The 22,820-nt window shown below is 59.8% G+C and overlaps 2 protein-coding genes across 24 annotated transcripts in view; both read right to left on the bottom strand.

The window, feature by feature from the left end:
• CACNA1G (calcium voltage-gated channel subunit alpha1 G) overlaps positions 1-9,229 on the bottom strand; it is a 62,735-nt gene extending 53,506 nt beyond the window's left edge. For 18 of the 20 annotated variants that reach the window (XM_067716332.1, XM_067716342.1, XM_067716336.1 and 15 more), the window contains exons 1-4: positions 8,243-9,227; positions 1,041-1,152; positions 745-878; positions 252-349 (exon numbers count right to left, since the gene is read on the bottom strand). In XM_067716332.1, coding sequence (XP_067572433.1) covers positions 252-349; positions 745-878; positions 1,041-1,152; positions 8,243-8,484 — 586 coding nt within the window. In that variant the 5' untranslated portion in view covers positions 8,485-9,227. Of the gene's footprint in view, positions 1-251; positions 350-744; positions 879-1,040; positions 1,153-8,242 lie in introns of all 20 variants that reach the window. The other 2 variants (XM_067716343.1, XM_067716344.1) reach the window with 2 other exon arrangements.
• Positions 9,230-12,441: 3,212 nt separating this feature from the next.
• SPATA20 (spermatogenesis associated 20) lies at positions 12,442-22,175 on the bottom strand. Of its 4 annotated transcripts, none has more exons than XM_067714180.1 (17): positions 22,041-22,158; positions 21,225-21,343; positions 20,916-21,095; positions 20,738-20,802; positions 20,400-20,554; positions 20,178-20,321; positions 19,876-20,077; positions 19,371-19,501; positions 19,164-19,268; positions 18,866-18,940; positions 18,555-18,764; positions 18,281-18,473; positions 17,774-17,942; positions 17,280-17,491; positions 15,293-15,492; positions 14,421-14,501; positions 12,442-14,271 (listed from the first exon to the last, which is right to left on the bottom strand). In XM_067714180.1, exons 2-17 carry the CDS (start codon positions 21,299-21,301, stop codon positions 14,101-14,103), a joined length of 2,370 nt encoding a protein of 789 aa, XP_067570281.1. In that variant the 5' UTR covers positions 21,302-21,343; positions 22,041-22,158; the 3' UTR covers positions 12,442-14,100. The 4 variants fall into 4 exon arrangements, with proteins under 4 accessions (XP_067570281.1, XP_067570282.1, XP_067570283.1 ...); XM_067714181.1 differs by having other exon boundaries at positions 21,225-21,365; positions 22,041-22,150; XM_067714182.1 differs by lacking the exon at positions 21,225-21,343 and having other exon boundaries at positions 22,041-22,175.
• Positions 22,176-22,820: the final 645 nt, after the last annotated feature.

Consider the following 22,820-nt stretch of genomic DNA (forward strand, 5'->3'; position numbering starts at 1 on the left):
TCTGAGACATTCCTGAGACTCTGACCTAAAATCAGGCTGAAATGAGGGGGAAGGGCCGCAGCCCGGGTGGGGGTTCCCTTAGGCTCCAGCGACCCAGCTCCCCACTGAGCCCTTGTCTCAGGGGGCCTGCCTCAGTGTTCCAGGCCCGCATGAGGCCTGTGAGTGGCCAGGAGGTAGGGGTGGGGTCTGAGATTCCCATATCTCCTCTTGGGGTTCTCCGCCCAGGGGCCGAGGGCTGAGGGGTCACTCACTGGGCACCCGGTTAATGGCCCTGAGCGGTCGCAGCACACGGACTGTCCTGACAGCTGAGAAGCTGACGTTCTGCAGGTCCAGCGAATACTCCAGCATCCTGCAGGGAGGGGCCCAAAGGGAGGCCCTTTGAGTCTGAGGCCGCCGTGGGGGTCAAAAGAGGTCAATGAGGAATCCTGCTGTGGTGGGGCAGGAATCCTCCCCCTCTACCAAGGGACCCTGAAAAGCCAGCTCTCTCCCTGGGGGCAAGGCCACCCCTATGCCAAAGACAGACTCCTTATCAGAGAATGAACAGAGGAGGGTGTGGACGCAGGGGCCTTGGAATTCAGAGAAGTACTGGCTCAAGCACTATAGGACAGCCCCGGACCCTTGGTGGACAGCCAGGGAGAAAGTCGCACTGTAGATGGGCTGGGGGAGGGGGCCGGGCCTAGAACTGGTCCTGGGGAAGGGACCAATCTGATCCGTCGCTCTCCTGCCCCAAGCCCAGGCCCTCACCCTGCAATGACGATGAAAAAGTCGAGCCGGTTCCAAGTGTCTCCCAGGTAACACTTTTTCCCAAAGATGCCCAGGGCCACCATCTTCACCACCATCTCCACAGCGAAGAAGGCAAAGATGAAGTCGTCAAAGGCCTGATGTGGGGACAAGAGGCTGCTGAAACTGAGAAAAGGGTGGGGGAACAGCCCCCTACCCCACCCCCACCCCCTCCTCTGGGCTCAGGGCCTCTCGCAGAGAAGGTGTCAAGGTTATAAAAATCAGAAGCTGCCCCCTCCTGCCCCCACACACATGCTCACCTGCAGAATCCGGCAGCGCTGGGAGTCACAGGCGATGTCTTCACACGGCCGGAACATGCCCAGGGTCACACAGTTGAGAAGGATTACCAACATGCTGATGCGCTCAAACCAGGTGCCAGGTGGTCAAGGAAACATCTGGCCAGGGTGGAGTTGAGCCCGGGCCCCCACGCCCTGCCCCAGCACCTCCCACTGCTTGACCTGCCCACCCCATCTGAGATGTAGCCAGGTGTAGCCGGCTAGTCCCAGCTCGGGTCATCTCACCTCTGTTCCCAGCTTCCTCTTCTGTAAAGTAGGAAAAGCCACAAATACCCTGACTATTTGCACAAGGCATTTGGGGGATGAAATCGATCGTGCCAGGCACCGAGAGTTTGCTGCTGAATCTGAGTCTTATTCTCCCTACCTCACAGGGAAAAATGTGAGAAGCAAATGAGATAATGCATGTGAATGTGTGACACAAACCTAAAGTCGGATCGTGCTTGCCTTACAGTTTACCAAGCACTTTCACAGCATGTCACATCGGATGCTCACAACAGCCCCGAGAAACATCCGGGCTAGATCACCTTCTTCCCCGGAACCCAAGGAAACTGAGGCCCAGAAGTCGTGTGCTGAAGGTCACGGGAAAGACCCAGAGGAGACTGAGTTTTCCAAGCTTCTGATCTGGGATAGCAGCTTCCATAGCTGCTCAGGCTGCAGGGAAGGGGTTGTCACGACCGCACTGGCCCCAGACAGACAAGCACCACAGAACTGGAGCCTCAGGCTGCCTCTTCCCCAGCCAGCCCCTGGCCTCTCAAAGCCCTCACACGGCCTCCAGACACATTCACACAGTTAAATAATGAGGACCCACGACGCACCAGGCCCTGTGCTGGACATAAGCCCCCAGCCTGTGCAGAGCAGACAGTACCCTGTATACAGACCATGCCACCATCACACCTTCTTACGGCTTCCAGCGAAGCCCCACCCTCGACCAGCAAAGACTCTGTTTTGCAACAAGGGGGAGAGAAGTGTCTTTCTAAACCCTGAGTCCTTCCACGGAGTGGATTTCATTAAGGGGCTCACTTCCAGCCCATCTACAGGAGAATGTAGAAAATGGCCTCTGGACCTTAGAAAGTTCTGGGCACCAGACTCACAGATAAGTGACCAAGCATCCTGTTTTCTCAAGGAAAACATGAGAGGGCTGGGGAAGAGTAAAGAGGTTAGAAACAAGCAGAGAGTGGGGGGCCAGGGGAAGGAGAAGGCCTTGAGGATGGAGGTAGGGAGGGTGTCATGGCAGCCCACAGCGTGACCCACCAAGCCAGACTCAGTGAGACAGAGAGCGCCCAGCGCAGATGGAATCTTCCTGTCATAACTCCACTTCTAGAGTGAGAAGGCTTTGGCCAGGGACCCAAGGACTCACCTTGAAGCTGATCCCAGCCATACCCCATCTCTGTCCTGAACCTCAGACCACACCCCCTCTCCGGGAGCCCACACTCAATCACCTCAAGGCCCTTCTACCCCCTCCTGTCACCCAGGCCCTTTTCCCGCAGACTCACATCCCTTCCCACCAGCAGGTACCCTACATTCCCAAGGCACTACAATTTCCCTAATCTTACATCCTCACAGGAATAAGAGTTAAAAAAAAAAAAATTCTAGGCTTTTGGGGTAAGTTGATGGAAGGGGGAAATTAAAAGAGCTCTGTTTCCATGGAGCTGTTTTCCTCCGTGGAGCCGGAGCCCAGTGGACCTATCCCCAGAATAAGGGTCAGCCAGGGGTCAGCCTGGAAAAAAGGGGACAGGGAGGGAGCTCCCTTGGGACCATCGTCTGAAAAGGGAAGGACACGATTACCTTCAAGAACTGGCCTGCTTTCCCCAACCTAGGCCCCTCCTCTCCTCTATAGGGAAGAGGGTTCTGGAAGGGACCCATATGAGCAGATGTCCCTACATAGGGGCAGGTGCGTAGTTCTCCTGGGAAGAGGGGCTCCCGGGACACTGTGTGGGCCCCTCTAATGGCAGTGTCATCTGTGCCCTTGTCTCATCTCCCTCGCTGAGGCACGGGCACTCTGTTACCCCCAAGCCCCTACAGAGCCTCGAGTGGTGCCTGGCGTGTAGCAGGTGATCAATACATGGGAAGAGTGAATGAATGAAGAGTCAGTCAGTCAATCAGCCTCCCTGCCTAGAAGCCAGATGTATCTCCCCATTCATGTTTTCCTACCTTGTTTGCTTCAATAGTGATGAACTGATGATGAGTGGGGGTGGGGGGAGAAGTGACACCATAAAGGGGCTGTCCCTCTGTCTGTCCCCACCTTACACATGCTCACACTGAGGCTTCTTATAGCCAGAGTCTGCCTCCAAACAACCCCACCTCCAGCTCTTGACCACAGAAGCCCCTTCTCAAGAGCCCTCTTGGCGATTCACCTTACTCCCGGGTACATCCTGCCACTCTCACCTCTCCCCTTCCCCTATAGGTAAACATAAATGGACAGGGAAAACACCAAGGCACAGGAAAATTTGGGACAATCTGAATTAAGGAATAATTAATGGGGGGGGTCTTTCACCCTTCTCAGGGTAGGGCTCATTTCCTTGGGAATATGGCCGTATGTCACTGGGCCATGTTCCTCTGTTGCCATAACAACAGGAAGATGTGTCACCAGGTGGTGTGGATTTGTTGCCATGGTAATTAAAGGGACCCCCCCCCTCACATATGGACTCCCCTTACCCAGGCTGCTGTCTTGTCCTCACACACGGAAGGGTAAGCGGGGAGACTCACAGGTTATCAGGTTGGGGGGGAACCATGTGACAAATCCCCATGGCAACCAAGGGAATGGGGGACATTGGTTGCCATAGTGACTATGAGAGACCTGTGCAGTCACATGTCTACTGTTGCTATGGTGACTGTCCGGGCTGGAGTGGATCCCAAAGGGGGAGGTGGGTAGGAGAAGGGAGGATCTTTCGTCTCCCCACAACCCACCATCAAAAGCAGAGAAAAAAGGAAATGGCAGGGTGAGGAACCCCACTTCCATCCCTCCTCCTCCTCTCCCTCCAGGAGAGAGAACTAGAGCATATTATCTGAGTACTTAGTCCTCTCCGTGGGGCTGTATCTAGAGCCCTTGCCTAGTTGGGCAGCTATAAGGGAGAGGAAGGTAGAATGAGGAGGGAGGAGGGCTGGACCACCTCCAGGTGCACGGGGGCTCAGGGCAGAGCGCGACTGAGAAGGGAAGCAGGCCCCCCAGCTGTCCCATTCTCTGCTAGGAGCCTGCTAATCCGAGACCTAAGAGCGCTGAAGAGGTAAAGGGCCTGGACCCAGGAGTCCTGGCCTCCTACTACTCGTTGGGAAGGTGGGGTGCTTGCCTCATTCACCCCCGGAGAGGCTGGTGTTTATGGGATTCAGCATTCCCCAGAGTGGGGTGAGATCTAGGGGCTCAGGAGGGGGCTCCTGCTAGGAAGGCTGAAAAGGGGATTCCCCCAGCTGAGCACCCGCCCCCCCCCCCAACTCCCACAATCCTGTTTCCCGGTGGTCTGCCCGCTGCAGACCGCTCCAGAGTGTGGGTGTGTGGGGAGGGAGGCTTCCAGCTGAACTGAAAACTGCAGCCCGAAGAAAGGCAGCCAGCCCCACCCAGAGACAGAGACGAGAGACACAGAGACACTGGAGAGCTGGAATCTTTGGGAGGGGAAATAGGCCAGAAAGCTGATTCAAACGTCTGTGACTCTGTGTGTGTGTGTGTGTGTGTGTGTGTCTGCGTGTGTGAGCAGTTGTGTCTGTCGCCATCCTGGCTGAGGCAGGCAGGGCGGGGTGAGAGCTGGGGCGGGAGCAGAGGCAAGGGGTGAAGGGGGGCTGTGCGGTGGGGGTAATCCCAGGAATGGCTCCAACTGGCACTCTCCAGGACGGGGAGTCCCCTGACAGTTCGGTGGAGCAGAGTGTGTATGTGGCCGAGAAGGAAGGTGGGCCTGGACAGAAAGAGTGCCAGGAGGTGTTCTGGCTCCCTCAGCCCAGTTCAGCTCTCCAGCCGCAGCCCTTCTCCCCAGAACTCCCTCTGGAGAGCCTTGGGTTTGAAAATGAGAGGAGGGAATTGGTGAGGAGACAGGAAGAACACCCCCCTTCCATTTCCTCTGAGGACCAAAATGGAGATCTCTCCCTAGGTAAGAGAGACAGGGGAACTTGGGACACTGGGACAGTGGCGAGGAACGCTCCGGAGTCCGGGTGCCCCCTCCCCTCCAGACGCACACTCTCTCAGAAACACACAGTGATCACACACTCACACTCACTTCTGGAAGCCATTAGGGCTCCTGCTGTTCAGGCCTCCCCTTCTCCTCCCCCCACTCCTGGCAGGCTCCCTTCTCCCCCTCTGGCCCCCTTCCCACTCCCCCTCTCGGCATCCCAAATGCCAGCCTGTGATTTCCAAATGAGAAAAAGCTGTGCTGGGCTCGGAGCTTGGAGAAACTCCTACACAAACTTCCAGATGTGACACAACAGCACGGGAGGGAACGCTCAGGATCTCCTTCCCGGGAGGGGAAACGCACTCCCTCACACTTGAAGAAACACATACTGCAAAGTCCAACACACTCCCTCCCCTATAGCCTGGGAGGAGGGGCCTTTCTGACTCTGACCATGAACCCCCAGTCTCCCCAGTACCACTTCCGAGCCCCTCCTTCCTTTTGCTGCCATCCCTCCCTCCCCAACACACACACACACACACACACACACACACACACACACACACACTCACACACCACTTCCCACCTGGGTCTAGATCTCCTCTCTAGGAAACCTGGTTTCTTAAAGAGGCTAAGAGAGGAAGGGGCCGAGAAGCACGCCAAGAAGAGCCTAACTAGCTTCAGTTAGTTGAGGGGAGGTGTCCTCACGTCCCTCAGGCCCAGAGGTGCAGCCAGGGGAAGCCTCGCAGATACCAAAAAGAGAGAGGGAAAGACTGAGGTCCAAGAGTCAGTCCAGAACCCCTCCGGCGGTGAAAAACATAGGTTCCCCTTGATACATGGGTGTGATGAGAGTGGTGAGGGCGCATCTGAGGCAGCCCCGTTGCCAAGAAATTGTTCTCCACCCATCCTCAGCCAATCCAGGCTCAGCGGGCTGTCCAGACCCAGTGATGCTAAGGCCCCTTACCCCAGACTCCCACCAGCCTAGAGGTAAGCCTGCTCCCCCACTCCCAAGATGAGCACTGGGCCTCCACCTCTCTTCTGTCATTCCAGCCCTCTCCAATTGCCCCCCCGCCAGAACACCTCAAGGAAGGAATCTGACCCCAAACCATCCACTAGCACCTGAAGATAGAGCAGGTGGGGAGATGCTAGCCAAGAGGTCTCTGTTGTTTTGGAGGGAAAAGAGAGAGGAGGTTTCTCTACACGCAGTCCCCCACCACCACACACACACACCCCTGGGGGGCTCCTGAGAAGGAGGGGACAGGTCTGGTGCTTTTTAACATTCATGGAGAGGGTGGGTGATTAGCCGCAGAGAGGAGGGATGCCCTGAGCCTGTTCTTTTCAGAGACATTTGTTCCCCATCTCTACCCCTGAGAAAGTGGCCTGGGGTTACCGAGGGGGTGGGGGGGTGGGGGGGGATGGGGGGGGCGAGATGTTCCAGCTCAGCCGGTCCACACACCTTGGAGGCAGCCCTCTATCTCTGCAGCTCAGAGAGAAAGGAAGGGCGGGGGATGGAGACAGCGTGCGACGAGGGGAGCTTCCTAAAGACCCACAGGGTGTAGAGGATGGGGGTTGGGGGGGACCCAAGCTCACATCCCTGCTTTGCGCACTAGAGGCAGCAGAGCTGCAGAGAGTGAGGGCGGTGCCAAGCTCCCCCCACCTTCCCCAAAGCAGAGTCCCGGTTGGGCTCTTAGGGGTTACAAGGGAGACCCGACATCTCCCACCCTGAGTCCAAAAGAGCCTCTGAGCTGGGAGGAAAGTGCCAGGAGAAGCTGTCAAGACCAGGGATGGCAGCGTAGCCCCTTCCCTTCTGGCAGTGGCGGGACCTAACGCAGCCTGGAGCTAGGCATTAGTCAAGCAGTGCTTTGTGCTAGGGGCTAAGGGGGAGAGGCCGTGGGGATGAGGGGGATGGGGTCTCCCATGCAATTCATGACGGGGCAGAGGATAGAGGGCAGTGCTAAATCTATCTCGCTGGGATGTGGGGCTTGCATTCCACAAACCTATCCAAGGAGTACACATGGGGTGCTGGACCCGAGTCTTCCCCAGTGAACCGGCTCAGAGTCTCACTGTCCCCCCAATACTTTCTTGGAAGGCTGCGGTCTCCCATACCTGCTCTGTAATCAGGCGGGAGCACTGCCATAGAAAGGGAATGGGTAGCTTGGACCGGCTTAATCCCATCCCCCACTTGCCAAAGCTCCTGCCAGCCTTTCCCTCCACAAGAAAAAATGTGGTACAAAACTCCCCAACCCAACCTTAAGCACCCCGCATTGAATAAAGAACTGGGGGAAACGGAGGCACTCTAAGCATTGGGAACCTACTGAAAGGGTCTCTACCCCGGCTCTGGGGGCAGACGGCTTTCCTCCATCACATCTTTTTCTCATTCTGCACCCCTGACATCAGCCGCCGCCGGAATCTCCTCATTGTGCCTCCAAGCCGCGGGGTGGGGGTGGGGGGGGTTAGGACCTGGTCCCCGCCCCCCAACATCTCCCTCAGGGGCAGTAAAAACGTCAGCCTCAAGGACCAGGTCGGGGCGGGTGCCGGTGGGGTGGGGTGGGGGAATCAGACCCTAGAATCCACCGCAAACTTTGGAGCTGGGGCAGGAGGGAAACCCAGGAGATTGCGGTCCCCCCCCTCCCCCGTCCCCGCAGCTTCCTCCCCACCCCACCCCCCAAACTCGGAAACCAAACCCAGCTCGCTAACCGGCGGCGGGCGGAATAGAGCTCCCAGGCTCCCGAAGCTCCCCACATCTGGAGGATGACGACCCTCCCCTGCCCACATCTGGAGAGCATCCAGCTGCACACCAGTGGGGCGCGTCTCCTCTCTTTCCCTGGCCTGGATCCCAACACCCCAAGGAGGACTGAGGTGTGGGTACCGAGGTGGGGCTCGCCTGGGGTATCAGCCAAACCTGCTCCTGTCTCCGCTCCTACTCCGAAGCCCCCTACCCTCCTTTGCAGCCCCCCTCTCATCTGCCCACCTTCCAGGCTCACTTCTCCGACTCACCTGGCTTTTGGTCCCCTCAGGCGGCGCGGCCCGCCCCCCTGCGGCCCCCCAGCCCGGCAGTCGTGCCCCGGAGGATATGGGTTACAGACCGTGCGGAGACACCAGCTCCGCGGGCGGCTGTCCTGGCTCAAGTAGAAGAAAACCACCGGGGCCAGTGCAGGGTACGGCAGCCCCTCCGCCTCGGAGTCCACGCTGCCCGGGTCCTTTTCCGCCGACCCCGGCCCTGGCCGGCCCACGGCCCCCGACAGGTCGTTGAGCTGCATGAAGCCCCGGGGCTGTCCTGACTCCTCGGCGCCCGCTCCATCCTCCTCCTCGTCCATCCTCTGGCCAGCTGGGGCCCCGGGCGGTTTCGAGAGGGGCAAGGGGCGCCCCTCAGAGAAGGTGTCCTCACGCAACCGGGGGGCCCCGGCGGGGGCGCATCTGGGGAGCTCTAGGGCGCAGGCTGAGCCCCCGGGGGGGCCAGTTCAGCCCAGCTCCCCCTGCCCGCAGGGGCATGCTGCCCGCGGGGCGCCGGGTCGCAGGGAAGCCCCGCCCGGCGCGAGTCCCGCTTCCCCAGGGCTTCTGGGCCCCCCCGGGCCGGCTCCCCCTCACTTTGTTCCGGCTTCTTCGCTTCGCGCCCAGGCTCCGGTCGCCAGATTCGGCACTACCTTCGGCGAAGCGGCCCCAAAAGGGGGAGAGCGAAAGGGGGGTGGAGGGTGAGGGGGGCCGGGGAGGGGCGCCCCCTCTTCCCGCGGCGCAGCTGGAGCAGGATCTAAGGGGTCAGCATCGTCCCGGCTCCGCGCCAGCGGCGGCGGGGGAGGGGAGGAGGAATCTCTTTGGGGGTGGGTTTGGAGGGGGTGGGGGGCGGCTCCCTTCTCCACCCGGCGGCGGGCTCACGGTCCAGGAGGGGCGGGGAGGTGGTGGGGGGCCGTCCCGGGCAGGGGTGGAGGCGGAGATGCCGCCGCCGCAGCCGCCGCGGTGGCTGCCGCTGCCGTAGCTGTCGCCGGCACCACTGCCGCCTCCTCCGGCCGAGACGCGGAGCGAGCAAGCGAAAGCGGCGGCGAGGAGCCCGGCGCACACCACAGCTGGATCCCTCACTCCAACTTCAAGCCTCGGCCCCGCCTCTCCCCAGCCAGGCTCGCAGCCAATCGCCGCGCGCCGCCGGCCCCGAGCCGCACTCCCATTGGCCGGCTGCCGTGGCAGTGCGGGCGGGGGCACCGTGGAGAGAGCCACAGCTGGAATCCGGTTCCCACCCCAAAGCCCGGGACCGCCCCTCTCCCCTCCCCTTGGCCCTGGTGTCCGCTCCCGAAGACTGGATCCAATTAGACGGCTACCCAGACCGAACCCACTTTCTTATTGGCCAGTGGGGGCTCTGGGACTCCTCTGGAGGGAGCCCCAGGGAATCAGAGTATTTGGCGCGGGGTCCTGGGATAGCGCCGCCGGCCCCCGGGCATCCTTTGTCCAAGACCCCAGAATTGGACCGCAGCCGGAGGGCGGGGCTCAGCTCTGGGCGGGCCCGGTGCAGAAGGAAGGCAGACAGCCCGGTGTGAGGGGTGTGACCAGGGTCCTAGAGCGAAATCCTGGGTCTCTAACCGATTAATATCCCACCCTGGAGTTTGGCCTGGGAGCGGGACTGAGGAAGGGGCGAGCGGAGCGGGAAGTCCCGGGGGTAGGCCTTCAGGCTGGAGGAGGCTGGTCTTAGGAAAACGGGCGGAGCCCAGGGAAGGCTGAGGCATCAAGGTCTGGGCGTGGCCTCCACCAACCTCTTGAGCTTGTTGTTGCTCCTCCCAGGTCCATTTCTGCGGCTTTGACCCTAATCTCCTAACACTAACCCTCTGACCCTGATCTCATGTTGACACTCCTGAGCTTCAGGAGAGGGCTTCGTGCTTGAACACGTGGCCCCAGGCAGGTCACGCCGGACCCAGAGCCCGGATCTCCAACAGCAGCTGCGGAGCAGAGGGATGTTCCTGCGAGGGGACCTGCCAGGGTCTCGAGTGTGTGGGAGGAGGTAGAAGCATAGATCTGGGCTTTGCCGACTCTGAACCTGCAAAGTTCCACCAAGCCCCCACTCCGTGCCTCAGTTTCTCATTCCCGAGTTCCAAAATAGCTCATGGGGAGGCTGTCCGCAGGACAGGAGATTGGCGGGGCTACTCTCCTTGCACATCTCCACCCTACCAGGAGCTGGTCCTCGATGGTCTGCTGCTACCCACGCGCGCGCACGCACGTGGACCCCGGCCCTCCTCCCGCCTCTCCTTCCTGAGTCCCCGGGATCTCTGCGCCCCAGCTCCCTCTTGCCGCCAGCTCTACCCCTAAAGGCTGTGGGTACCCGGGAGCGGGGTTCTGGGCGCTGGGGTGAAGTGCGGCGGGGAGGCATCCCCACCTCTGCGGGAGGTAGACACAGCGGAACCAAGGAAGTCAGTTCCCTCTCCTGAGACTTCGGGGCCACTTACGCCACTGAGGAGAGGCAGAGGGATGGACCGGATGACCTCCTACACCCGCCATCCCCCCACCCCCACCCCCGACTCCCCGGCGTTTTTTGCTCCCCTAGGGCTGCGCCACCCACGGCTCCCGCCGAGCGGGGTGCGTGTCTCAGCCCCCTCCCGGGCGGGTTGCGGGGAGTGCAGTAGGGAGGGCAGAGCGGTTTCTGCCTCCTAGGTTGCCCTTTCGCCAAATCCTGCGCCGAGTTGTGCAAATGAGGCCGGACTCATTTGCATTTCATGCTAATGAGCAGTTCCCTTAAGTGCCTTTCTCTCCTGGCGGGAGTCTCTGCCCTCATTCCGCGTGTGCCCGCGCCAGTCTTGAACTTTCAGTGGTCTTCTGGGAGAGGGGCCTATTTATGGTTTGCCCTCGTGTCTGACACCTTCCCTCTCGCTGGTCCGCAGTCTGCCTAGTGGCCTGCCCTTCCCAGACAGGATCAAGAGGCCCCACGGCTGGCACTGTAGGTAATGACTCCAATCATTCCCTCTTAACAGAGGGGAAAATGAGGCCAGAGAGGCTTGCCCAGCCCAAGGGTCAGGTTTCCTGATGGTCAGCAGGCCCCACACCTTCCTCCACCATCCAGACCACCCCCTAACCCCAACCCCCATCTCTGGGCTGAACCCAGTTCTAGAACATACGCAAAAAGGGGGGCAGATACATGCACCATCTGAGCAAATCATCCCAGTGCTCAGGGCCACCTAAGGCACCCTGACCCCTGTGCGGGACACCAGGAGATTCTGATATCCCTGTCAGAGATGCTCACCGTTGGCCTGAGTGGAGGAGGTAAGGAGGGAGACAGGACCCACGAAGAAGGCAAAGGGAGCCATGAAACCATCTTTAACTCCCACCCTCCAAGTCTCAGCTCTGACATCAGCTCCTCAGGGCGGCCTCCTTTGAGCAAGTATCACAGTGCCTACTAAGTGCCAAGGTGCTGAGGACACAGTACTAGATCAGACCAGAGTCCATAACCTCAGAGCACTTGGCCCAGCCCGGGCTTATGTCTGTATTTGTAGGAAATGGTTCTCTTCCCCTCTAGGCTCTGTATTCTCTGAGGGCAGAGGCTATGTCCATTTTGCTCACCAGTCTGGCACACAGTAGGTGCTTAATAAATCTCTGTTAGATGAATAACTAACCTCAGGCAGACAGGGGGAATGGGAGGGATAAGAAATTCCTTTCTTTGGGCCGCAGCTGGTCTAAGAGTTGTCTAAGATCTCCTCTGATTTTAGGGGAGAACACCCATATAGGTCCTGCTCCACCAGCCCCTCCAGCCCACTCCCATTCACACCTCCCTCACAGCCAGGACGGCTCCCTCAGGAACTAAGAGAATCTTCCCATAGGTGATGCTCTCTGCTCAGCAATGATACGCTGTCCTACTTAGTCAACTCACAGCCTTGGGAGTTGGTGGCTGGGTGGGAGCTGGGAGTTGGGTGGTATTTTTTAGATAAGGAAACTGAGGCTCCAGGAGGTGATGAAATTACTTAAGTGACTGCCCAAACTATGAGGCCCTGTCTCCAATGGCCCTGGCCCACAGTTCCTCCAGGACAGTCCTACCAGCAGAACAAGAGGGACCAGCAAAGGAGAGGACAGGCTGAAGACTTAAAACCCCACATCTGAGCAAGACTTAGGCTCAGCCCTGCCCTCTTTAGAAAATGCAAGCACTCCCGAGAGAACTAACCCTTTAAGGCCCTAACTCCTTCCTCTGAACCCATTTACTAAATCCCATTGTCAGGCGCATGCCTGATACCAGGGGAAGGAAAAGAGGAGACACAGAGCAGAAGGAAGATGGGATGGAAGGGCAGAAAACACCAAACGCACCCTCCTTCACAGCTGGACCTCCTGGGGGAAGAGGAAGGCTTAGTGGTCTTTACTGCACGCTGAAGACCCCAGAATGAATGAGATATGTTGAACGGTTTCAGGCCAGGCTCTTACCCTCTCTGAGCCTTGAACATCTATCTATCCATATGAGGCCAAAGGTACCTGCCTTGCCACCTCATTCATGAGGGTCAATGGACAAGAGGGCTTTGCAAACTGCCTAGACCCTTCCGAAGCCAGGGCTGGGGCTGCCAAAAAGGCCACCTGTGCTTCACCATGCTGCACCCTCCCTCCTTACTGCCCACCAGATCAGGCTCTGCTTGCCCAGCCCCCAGACTTCCTGGCCAGGCTGAACAGGGTCCAGCCAGCAAGGGGACAGCTGACCTTGCTGGCTGGAGCCCTAATCCTCCCCAGATGGGCCGGTGGCTTGCACCAAGGGCCCAGCTGCCCAGACCCGGGTCCCGTTGACCGTATGTGGCTATGATTGACAGTATGCAGGGGGTGGCTGTGGTCCTGAGCAGACCTTGGAGTGATTCAGTCCAGTCTCCCAGCTCCTTCCAGCCCGGCTCCTCCCCACTGTTGATGTCCCCACAAGCAGTGGCCCCGTGCAGATCTCATCTCTAGCGGCCTCTTCTGGCTCTCTCTACTGCTTGGCTCTGGGGCTACAAGGGTGCCTAGGCTCATCAGACCCCCAAAGGGCCCAGGGTTGGGGGTCAGCCCCATTATCCTACACTTGCCCTTCCCAAAGCATGCTTCCCAGTCCCCTCCCCCTGGTGAAAACTAGATGGGGGTTCCAGGGCCTATGAAGATGTTGGGTGCCAAGGATGGGGCTTGTGAGTATCTCCCAACATTGAGGGAACAGGAGGAGATCACAGGAAGGCAGAAGCTTTCCCTAAAGCAGGAAGGACTCAGGTTTGGAGAAGGACTTCCACCCCAACAGATGCTGCAAATGAAAGAAAACTCTTTCCCGGGACTTAAGTGAAGGCAGGCGGATGGACCATATGACCTCCTGCAGGAAGGCTGGGAGCTGGACGGATACCCCAAAAGAAATGTCCTAGGTCCTGATAAGAGCAGCTCCCATAATGGACCAGAACATATGCAAATTCCATGAAAAATAAAACCTTATATGAAGCATCCCCCTGCCTCTTCCCCAGCTTAAAACTGGAGGAGACAATGGGAAGGGAGGGCAGGCCCCTTTCTTAACCCTGCCTGAGGGCAAGGATTGGCCTTTCCCCTCCCGTGCAAGTACACACCCACACCACTGGTGGTCATTACTGGTCCCCTGACCCCAGCTTCACTCAGGTTGCAATGACCATAGAGCGGGGCAGAGTCAGCCTGGTGACCTTTGAAGGTGAAAAAGGAATCCAACGAAGCAGAGGGGGCAGCTAGGGGCTCCCAGAAAAGGGGACCTGGGCTGCTGGCTCCCATGCTGGAGCCCGAGGTCCCTCTCTTATAAGCAAGGCTGAGGCCCTGAGGTTCCCGCAGGACGCTGTTAGGTTTATTCCAGGGTAAGTGGGTGCCCATGGTGGGGCAGCGAGGACGGCCGAGGTCACCTGGTGACAGTGTGCTCAGGGGTGCCCGCAGGCTCTGCGGGGCCCTGCAGGGCCTGAGTCTCTGGCCGGCTGGGAAGCTCCACCTTCCGCCCCAGCTCGAGGTGGGGGAGGCAGTCACTGATGTAGCAGTTTCCGTAGTTCACAGGGCTCGGTTATGGGTATCGAGCAGGCCTGGTTCTCACACACGTAGGCAGTGGCCTGGTCTTCTAGCCGTCGCAGGGTACTCAGGAAGGGCAGCTGGCGGCACAGGAAGCTCGAGGGGTCCCCATCGGCCAGAATCAGCACCTGGGAGAGTGGCAGAGAGGGTCACCTGGGGGCACTAGTGGGTGTCTTCTCCCCAGGCCTTCAAAGGAGCCGGAGATACTGGGGAGCTGAGGAGGGGAGGGGGCCCTGGCAGGGGAGGAAGAGGGTGGGGCCAGGCTCACAGACCAAACCTTGTTAGGGATGTAGATGGAGTGGACACACTGCAACAGAGCCTTGGTGTCCTTGGCCTGGGGGTCTCCACAGATCACGATCTGGCCAGAACAGAAAGGTAACTCCAGTGACAGGTGCAGAGGGGCTGGACCCAGACCTGCCGGGGCTTCCCCATCCTCCTGCCAGCCACCCTATATGCCTAAGAAGAAATGGGGACTCAGCTCAGCACCCCCCAGACCAGCTGCCAGGAGGCCGCATCGGATTCACTGCTCAGCAGGTGAGAACACGCACGCACGCGCACACACACACACACACACACACATGAGGCAGAGATATATAGACAAACATGCAAATATAAGCAGGCTAGCCTGAACACGGGGCACACACACTCACTCACACCAGCGCACACTCAGAAAGCCAGGCACACAGTCACAGACCTCCACTCCAGAGTCATACACACCAGAGGCACACGCACAGCAGTAACACACATAGAGACTTACACACAGACAAGCATATGTCTGCACGCACTGTACCGCTGACCCAAATACACCGACACACAGAGAATCACAGAGGCACACAGAAGCCTCAGAGAAACACGTCAGCAGCCACAGGGACCCATAGTTAACCCCTTCCTCTGACAGCCCCAGCCACAGGCCCTCACACAGGCACCTGTCCGTGCCGGAGGTCTGCTTCAGACACACACTCACACAGACTCCCCCATCTGCACTGAGCAGCCTTACAGACATTCCCTCAGAGACACCTATACACACACTCACACAGGGCCACACATTCATGGACCTGAGCTCTGGGGACAGCCCCTAGGACTCCACTCCATGTCTCTATTGCAGCCCCAGCTCCCCTCCCACCCAGGGTCCCTGCCCAAGTGCCCCACCTGCTTGAGGGTCTGCTGGTGGGCTGAGAGGGCGCGGACCATCTCAGGCAACGCCACGGGGACACGGCGCATGCGCTCAGAGAAGGCGGCCAACAGGCACACACACTTGTGCATCCAGTCCTTGTGGCCCGTGAAGCCGTGCAGCCGAAGCAGGTTATGGGCCGACACGGAGTTGGCGCTGGGCTCCGCACCATCCTGGTCTGCAGGGTGCATGGGGGGCAAGCGCTGAGAGGGAGGGTCATCGAGTCCCAGGACCCTGCTCCAGGACTGTGGCCAGGGCAGCTGGAGGGATGGGGTAGAGGAGTCCCTGCCTGCCGGCTCACGCCCCAGGTCTGAGAGTGTAATGCTGACCCCAGCAGTTACCGACCCTTTGCGCGCTCACACGCATCCTCAACTCCACCTGCTCCAGGCTGAGCTGTTGGCTCCCAGGCTCCCCGATCTCCCCGCTGATACCTCCATCGCTACCCCTCCCTCCGTCTCCCTCACCTCCCACTTTTAATCCATCGTGAACCTGCAGGGTCTGTGACCAGAATAGATCCAACCTGACCATTTCTCCCATCTCGTACTTCTACCTCGTCTGGGCCTTTGCTGATGCTTGCCTGGACCAACGCCACTAACGGCTTCACACCTGGCCGCCCTGTTTCCCCTGCCCCCATTCCCTTCTCCACCGTCGGTCCGAGTAATAGTCTTAAACCCAAACTAGAGCAAATCACAACCCACTCAAAACTCACCAGAGCCTTCCACTCCTTGCCACACCTACAAGACCCTGCAGGGATCCAGCCCCACCTGGGCATCCTCCCCTCACACGCTGACCTCTGCCCGCCCTGTCCTCCAGGGCACAGGCTGCCCACTCAGAGCCTCTCACAGGCTGTTCCCTCCACCTGAAATCCCTCTCCTGCTCCTCCAGGATCACACGGCCCCATCTTGCCCTCCAGCCCTTGGTTAAATGACTCCCCGGCCCAGCTGGGCCCCACCGTTGTTCTCTCAGGGCCCTTTCAGTCATTCAGCTACTGTTTATTGAGCACCTAATTATGTACCAGGCCTGCGCTAGATCCTGGGGATAAAGCAGCGACAACATCCTGCCTCCAAGACACTTACATTTGAGTGGGGGGAGACCATTAACAGACTAGAGGCATCAGGTGATGCTAAATGCCACTGAGAAAAGTCAGGAACAGGGTACCTGGTGGGCAGCTCCTACTTCTCCAAGGCACTCACAGTTTTAGCTATGTATTTGTGTGTGTGTTTTTGCTTTAAATGTTACCGTCTGTTAGTTGTCTCCCTTACTGAACAGTAAGCTTTATGAGGGCAGGGATGAAGCTGGCCTTGTTCAATCTATCTAGGCATGCCACACTGCCACGAAGCATGCTCACAGAATAGCTACATCAATCTTCATGTCAACCATGTAAGGGAATGCCAACATAGCTCCATTTTGCATATTAAGAATCTGAGGGGACTTCCCTGGTGGCGCAGTGGTTAAAGCATCCGCCTGCCAATGCAGGAGACACAGGGTTGAGCCCTGGTCCGGGAAGATCCCACATGCCGCGGAGCAACTAAGCCCGTGCACCACAACTACTGAGCCTGTGCTCTAGAGCCTGCGAGCCACAGCTACTGAAGCTCATGTGCCTAGAGCCCATGCTCCGCAGCAAGAGAAGCCACCGCAGTGAGAAGCCCACGCGCCACAACAAAGAGTAGCCCCTGCTCGCCCCAACTAGAGAAAGCCCGCACGCAGCAACGAAGACCCAACGCAACCAAAAATTAATTAATTAATTGATTCGTTTAAAAAAAAAAAAAAGAATCTGAGGCTCTGAAATGCAACGAGACCAGCCCAATGTCACTCGGTTAATGAGTGGTAAAGCTGTGAGCCCAGGAGGGCCTGGCCCCTGCCCATGCCGGCCCTTCACCACCACACTGCACTTATGCCTCCCCCAGGAAAAACCAAGCCCCGGTTGGGTCCAGGACCCCGGGCCAGCTCCACATCCTCACTGACCGTCCTTCAGACGCAGGGGCAGGCCAGCCCCCAGCTCAGCCTCACTGCAGAAGTAGCCGCCACCCTGGGAGTCCCAGAAGAGCCTGTCCTGCGTGTCCTGCAGCCGCAGAGCCCACTCGAGCCACGCGCTCTCCTGTGAAGCCTCGTACAAGTCCAGCAGGCCCCGCACCACGAAGGCGTAGTCCTCCAGGAAGCCCCAGCAGGGCGGGTTGCTGGGGGGACAGGCATTGGGGAGGAGACAGGACAGGGAGAGAGGAGCTTTCACAGAGGAGGCCCTTATCACGAGCTTTTGTTTAACCCTCAAAATCTAGCTCTTGGGTAGGCCCCGTTAGCCCATTTCCCAGATGAGCAAATGGTCCCAGGGAGATTAAGAGCTCATAGCGGGCAGAAAGCAGAGCCAGGACTAGTGCCCACCCGGAGAAGAGAAGAGGGGAAGAGAGAAAAGCATGGGATGCCCAAGGAGGCAAGCCTTCCTGGACTGTCCGGCCCCCCACCTGTGCTCCACGGTCCCCCCAGAGCCTGCATAGCAGGTCCGCATTAGGCGGCCACTGGCCACGTCAAACATGTGCCGCTTCAGGAACTTGGCACCACTGATGGCGTAGTTGATCAGCCTCTCCTGGCCCAGGACAGCCCCGGTCACGGCAAAGCCAGACACCATCAATCCTGGAGGTAGGAGACACGAGTGGTTGTGACGCCGGCTGGGGCCCTCCCAGTATGTCCATCCCAACCCCCCAAGCTCTGACACCTCTCTGGAGCAATAGGGTAAGCGGGTAAGAGTCTGAGCTCCAGCGCCAGGCAGAGCTGGGCTCCTGTCCCTGTGTGGGACCTCGGGTGGATTACCGTAAATCTTGATTACCGTAACTCTCAGTTTGCTCATCTGTAAATTAAGGACAATGAACCTGATAGAGGAAGAATTACTGTTTAGCAGGTGCCTGTCATACATAAGGGCCCTTATGAAGGGCAATTCTATAAACGGATCAGGCCTCAGACAGCCACCCCACCGTTCCAGGCCGCCAACATCTTGCTGTCCAGGTGCGGCTTCGGCCGATGTTTCCGGGCCTGGAAAAGCTTCTCGAGGCCTGAGCTGAGTAAGGTCCGTACGGCCTCCACTTCCAGGCCAAAGCGGGCAGCAGTCAGCTCCAGTGAATACCGGACGGTCAGCACGCTCTGGCCCTGCAGCTCCCCCTTTGGGTCCTGAGGAAAACAGCCCTTGTCCGAAGGAGTCCACTTGCCTGTCTGGCTCCAGGACCCCTCCCGTGACCCAGCTGTCCTCACCTGACCGGGGCTGACGTTGCCGGCCTCCGTGAGCCCATAGTGCTTCATGAGGAGCTGGCCCGAGGTCAGAGGCTCGGTGGTGCCCAGCACGGGCTCAGGGAGGAGCTGCTGGACCTCTTTGGCTGTCCACACGTAGAAGGCACCCTCTTTGGGCCTCATGCCCCGCTCCGGGGGCGAGTCCCCGTCCTCTGCACTGTAGAAGCCTCCAGACTGTGGGGAGGGGAGACTTGGCTGGCCCCAGCCTTCAGGGCAGCCAGTGGAGGCCCCGAGCCCTCCCGCAGCCAGACCCGCCTGCCTTAGCGGACACACACCCGGTGACTCAGGTTCCGAGCCACGTACTGCAGGATGCCTTCGGCAACTTCAGAGTAGAACTCATCGCCAGAGATCTGATGGGAAGGAAGGAGGCTGTAAGCAGAGGGAACTAGGTACAAGGGGCAGTCAGCGTTCTCCCAGGAAGGGAGGGAGGGAAGCTGGGTAGTGGGCACATGAGAGGGAATTAGGCGTGAGGTTAAGGGAGAGCCTCAAGTCACCAGGAAAGCCCTGCAAAGGGGCAGCCAGGCGTTAGGAGGACAGGCTGGGTCTCTGCTCTGGGCTGGGATCAGGGGTCACCTGGAAGGCCTGTGAATAGGCCACCGTGAGCTGTGCCTGATCGTACAGCATCTTCTCAAAGTGGGGGACGTGCCACTGGCGGTCCGTGGAGTAGCGGTGGAAGCCCTGTGCCAGGAGGAGCGTGGGGCTGGAGGCCGGTCCCAGCTGCTGTCCCCACCCCGCTGCCGCCCGCTGCCCCCTCCAGGGAATGCCCAGCCCCCCCCTCACCTGCCCCACATGGTCTCGGATGCCCCCGTTGGCCATCATCTTCAGGGTGTGCAAGGCCATCTGCTGGGCCCGAGCGCCATCCTGAGTTAGCCGATGGCTGAGCCAGTAGGAGAACAGGAAGCTCAGGATCACTGCAGACACCGAGAGCAAGCGGTGAGAGACCGGGGAGGACAAAGGGGCCGAGCTCTGGGTGATCAGGACTTTGGCCAGGCTAGGCTTAGGGGTTCACGCAACAGGCAGTCTCTCTGGACAGGCTGAGGGTCAGGAGGTCAACCCACAGGACAGGTGATCGTTACCTAGGTCAGTATTAGAAGGTCCCTGCTAAGACCACAAGTCAGGGCTTCACTAGATAGCTACTGACAGACAGGCTGGGCTCAGGAGGTCACTGGCCAGACAGGAGAGTGGGAGGTTGCTAAGCAAGACGAGAGTCAGGAGGTCACTTACTAGGGTAGGCTTCAGAAGGCCAGGCCGGGGCTGGAGCGGTCACGGGGCGGGGGACACTGACCTGGCGTGGGGAACTTGGGGGCCTCGGCGAAGCCGCCATACTCCTCGTCGTAGCTCTCATCCAGTTGCTGGAAGCAGCGGCTGTTCGTGGTGGCAGCGGAGGGTGGCAGCTGGCGGTCACCCATGCTGATCTCCGACCGGGCCAGCAGAGCTGTGGTGACACGCTGGCTGGTTTTCAGCAGGGGACTCTTGTTCTGTTTCCACTATGGGAGGCAGGGGCAGACCTGGAGGTCAGCACCGGGTGGGGGCCCTTGTTCCCTCACCTTTGACCCCCCGGCCCCCCACTCCCCAGCGCACACCCACCTGCTCCCGTATCCTCATCAACACTGTGCGGAAGCCAACTCGGGTCAAGCCATCCTCAGGGGGAAAATAGGTGCCCCCCACGAAGGGCTGGAGGCTGGGAGTCAACCACACACTCATGGGCCAGCCCCCACCACTGCTGGTGGCCTGGCGGAGAGAGGGCCAAGGTGAGGGGAGCGGCCCCACGCGCACGGGCAACCGCCCCTCCAAGGGAAGACCACGCACCTGCACAAAGGTCATATACGCTTTGTCCACGTCGGGCCGCTCTTCCCGGTCAACCTTCACACTGACGAAGTCCTCACTGAGCAGGCGGCCAATCTCCTCATTCTGGAAGGACTCCTCCTCCATCAGGTGGCACCAGTGGCAGGTGGAGTACCCCACTGGAATGGGGTCACGGGGCCAGGGGGGACCAGTGACTGGTCAGAGGGGGGCCAGCCAAAGGGCCGCGGCTGAGCCAGAGAGGCCCTGGCCTGTAGATTCCTGGGAGGCCCCCAGGCCCAGGGGACCCTTCCCTGATCCACCACCACTCCCCTCACCCAGCCCAGGGAAGGTGGGCGCAGTACCTGAAAGGAAGATTGGCTTGTTTTCTTTCCTGGCCTTGTCGAAGGCTTCCTGCCCCCAGGGGTACCTAGGCCCGGCAGGGTGGGGCATCACTCACTAGCCCGGGCAGGGGTGGGCAGTGGGGGGGTAGGAGGGGTGAGGGTCCAGCTGCCCCGGGAGGGCATCAGGAGAGGGACTCACCAGTCCACAGGGTTGTAGGCATGTTGCAGGAGGTACGGCGACTTCTCACTGATCAGGCGGTTGGGGACTTTCCGGGGTGTGGACCAAGAGCAGTTAGTCCGGCTCCCCTTCCCTCCAGCCGACATGGGCACCAAACTACCGACCGTCACGCTTCGGTTCTTGTCCTGGGAGGAGCTACCCCTGTCGTGGGCAGGCAGGTCAGGTGAGGAGTCTCCACCGCCTCCCCCTACACCGCCCCCAGAGGCCCACCTGACCCCACCCTGCCCTCTGGCACCCCTCCTGGAACCCCCTGTTCCCAGTCCAACCCACCTTTCTGAACCACGGGGGAGACGGTGGCCTTTGCGCTCCCCCTTGTGTTTTTCGGGGGGTGAGGAAAGGTGGCTCATTGGGGGCTCCCTGCCAGGTTAGTCTCCCCCAACCTCTCAGACCTGGCGGTGGGAATGGTGATGACTGTGAGGTCAGGGCGAGTCACAGTGAGTGGAATGGTCCTTCCGGCTCCATTCTCTTCCCCTCACCGGGCCCCACCCCAGGGTGGCTGGGCTGAAGGTATCCCTCTGGCATGCCTGCCTGGGTGTGATCTGGGCAGGGAGGCTGCCGGCTGCTGGGTGTGGGACTGGGCCAGGTGAGGGGCAATGAGAAGAAACTCGGCATCAGGGACTCCCTCACTCAACATCCACCCACTGGGCACTTCTGGGGGGCCAGGTCCTGTGCCAGACACCCCATGACCCCCAAAGAATCAGAAACTGGCCCTGATCTCAGGGGGCTCAGCCTGGGACAGTGGCACTGTAAGGCAGGTCTCAGAAATGACAGGCCCCTGCAGCATTAAGGACTGTGACAGGCCAGCCCAAGGTGCTTTTGGACAAGGACTCTTGGCCCAGCACTGGGGTTCAAGGAGGGCTTCCAGGAGGTGGTGTCAGAACAGAGTCTCTGGGGCAAGCTAGCCCTGCAGCTGGAGGGGAGGAAGGGAGGAGGGGGTTACTGTCTGGGCCAGGTCTAGGGAGCGGACTCGGGGAAGTAGGCACAGGGTCGGGGGTGGGGAGGTGGCCGGGCAGGCACAGGGGACCAGCGCCGGGAAGACTGGCCCCAGGGCCCCGCAGGCGCAGCGGCCCCCTTGCCCGCGCGTACCTGCGGCTTGCGGCGAGGCCCGGCGCGGAGCGGGTCAGCAAGAGGCCGCGGCACCGCCAGGCCCGCGCGCCCTGCATGGCGGCTGGCGGCCGACCGCCCGGACGCCGCGGACACGAAGGGAGGGCGGGAGGGAGGCTGCGAGGGGCGGGCCCGGGCACCCGACAAGCCGCGGGTGCGTCTTCGCGGGGACCGCAGGCCACGCGGCTGGTCTCCGAGCGCCGCCCGGTGGTCGACTGAGGGACTGCAGACCGGAGAGGGGGACACGAGTCTGTACACAAAACTGGGCCGTCCCGGCTGGATCTAGACCAGCTGTGGCGGTTAACCCTCTTGAGTAGAAGATGGAGGGCTGTGAGGATGCCAGGGCCGTGGAAAGCTCTGAGCCGCCTGTCATTTTATCCAACCCTAGCCCGTTTTACAAATGAGAAATGAGGCGAGAGGCAAAGGTGTGGCTTGTCCAGGCCCTCCAAGCCAGGAGCTTCGCCTTTGCTCTGCCCACCCCCGACTCCCCCGGGCCTCAAGGTCCTGCTCAAACCCCACCCCCTCCAGGAAGCCTTCCCTGAATAACAATAACGAGCCAACTTTATGTACTATCAGGTACTTTACACATGTCTCATTTGCTACATTCAGTCAACGTTTATTGAGTGCCCGTCGCCTACCAGGCACTCTGTTAGGTACAACGGTGGGCAGAGGGAGACCAGGCTCCTGCTCTCGTGTTGCTCACAGTCTGATGAGGGAGGCGGAAGCCAATCAGACAACCTGGCAAATGAATGTACAACCACC

This window comes from Pseudorca crassidens, chromosome 19 (assembly GCF_039906515.1).
Source record: "Pseudorca crassidens isolate mPseCra1 chromosome 19, mPseCra1.hap1, whole genome shotgun sequence".
Lineage (NCBI taxonomy): Eukaryota > Metazoa > Chordata > Mammalia > Artiodactyla > Delphinidae > Pseudorca > Pseudorca crassidens.

Excerpts from the sequence above, each read along its gene's own strand:
- SPATA20 (XM_067714182.1), bottom strand. The coding sequence starts at position 22,117 with ATGCAGGGCGCGCGGGCCTGGCGGTGCCGCGGCCTCTTGCTGACCCGC. Across the intron at positions 17,492-17,773 it reads GGGGGGACCGTGGAGCACAG|CAACCCGCCCTGCTGGGGCT; the intron begins GTGGGGGGCCGG and ends CTGTCCCCCCAG. Across the intron at positions 14,272-14,420 it reads CCATCTACATCCCTAACAAG|GTGCTGATTCTGGCCGATGG; the intron begins GTTTGGTCTGTG and ends CCACTCTCCCAG.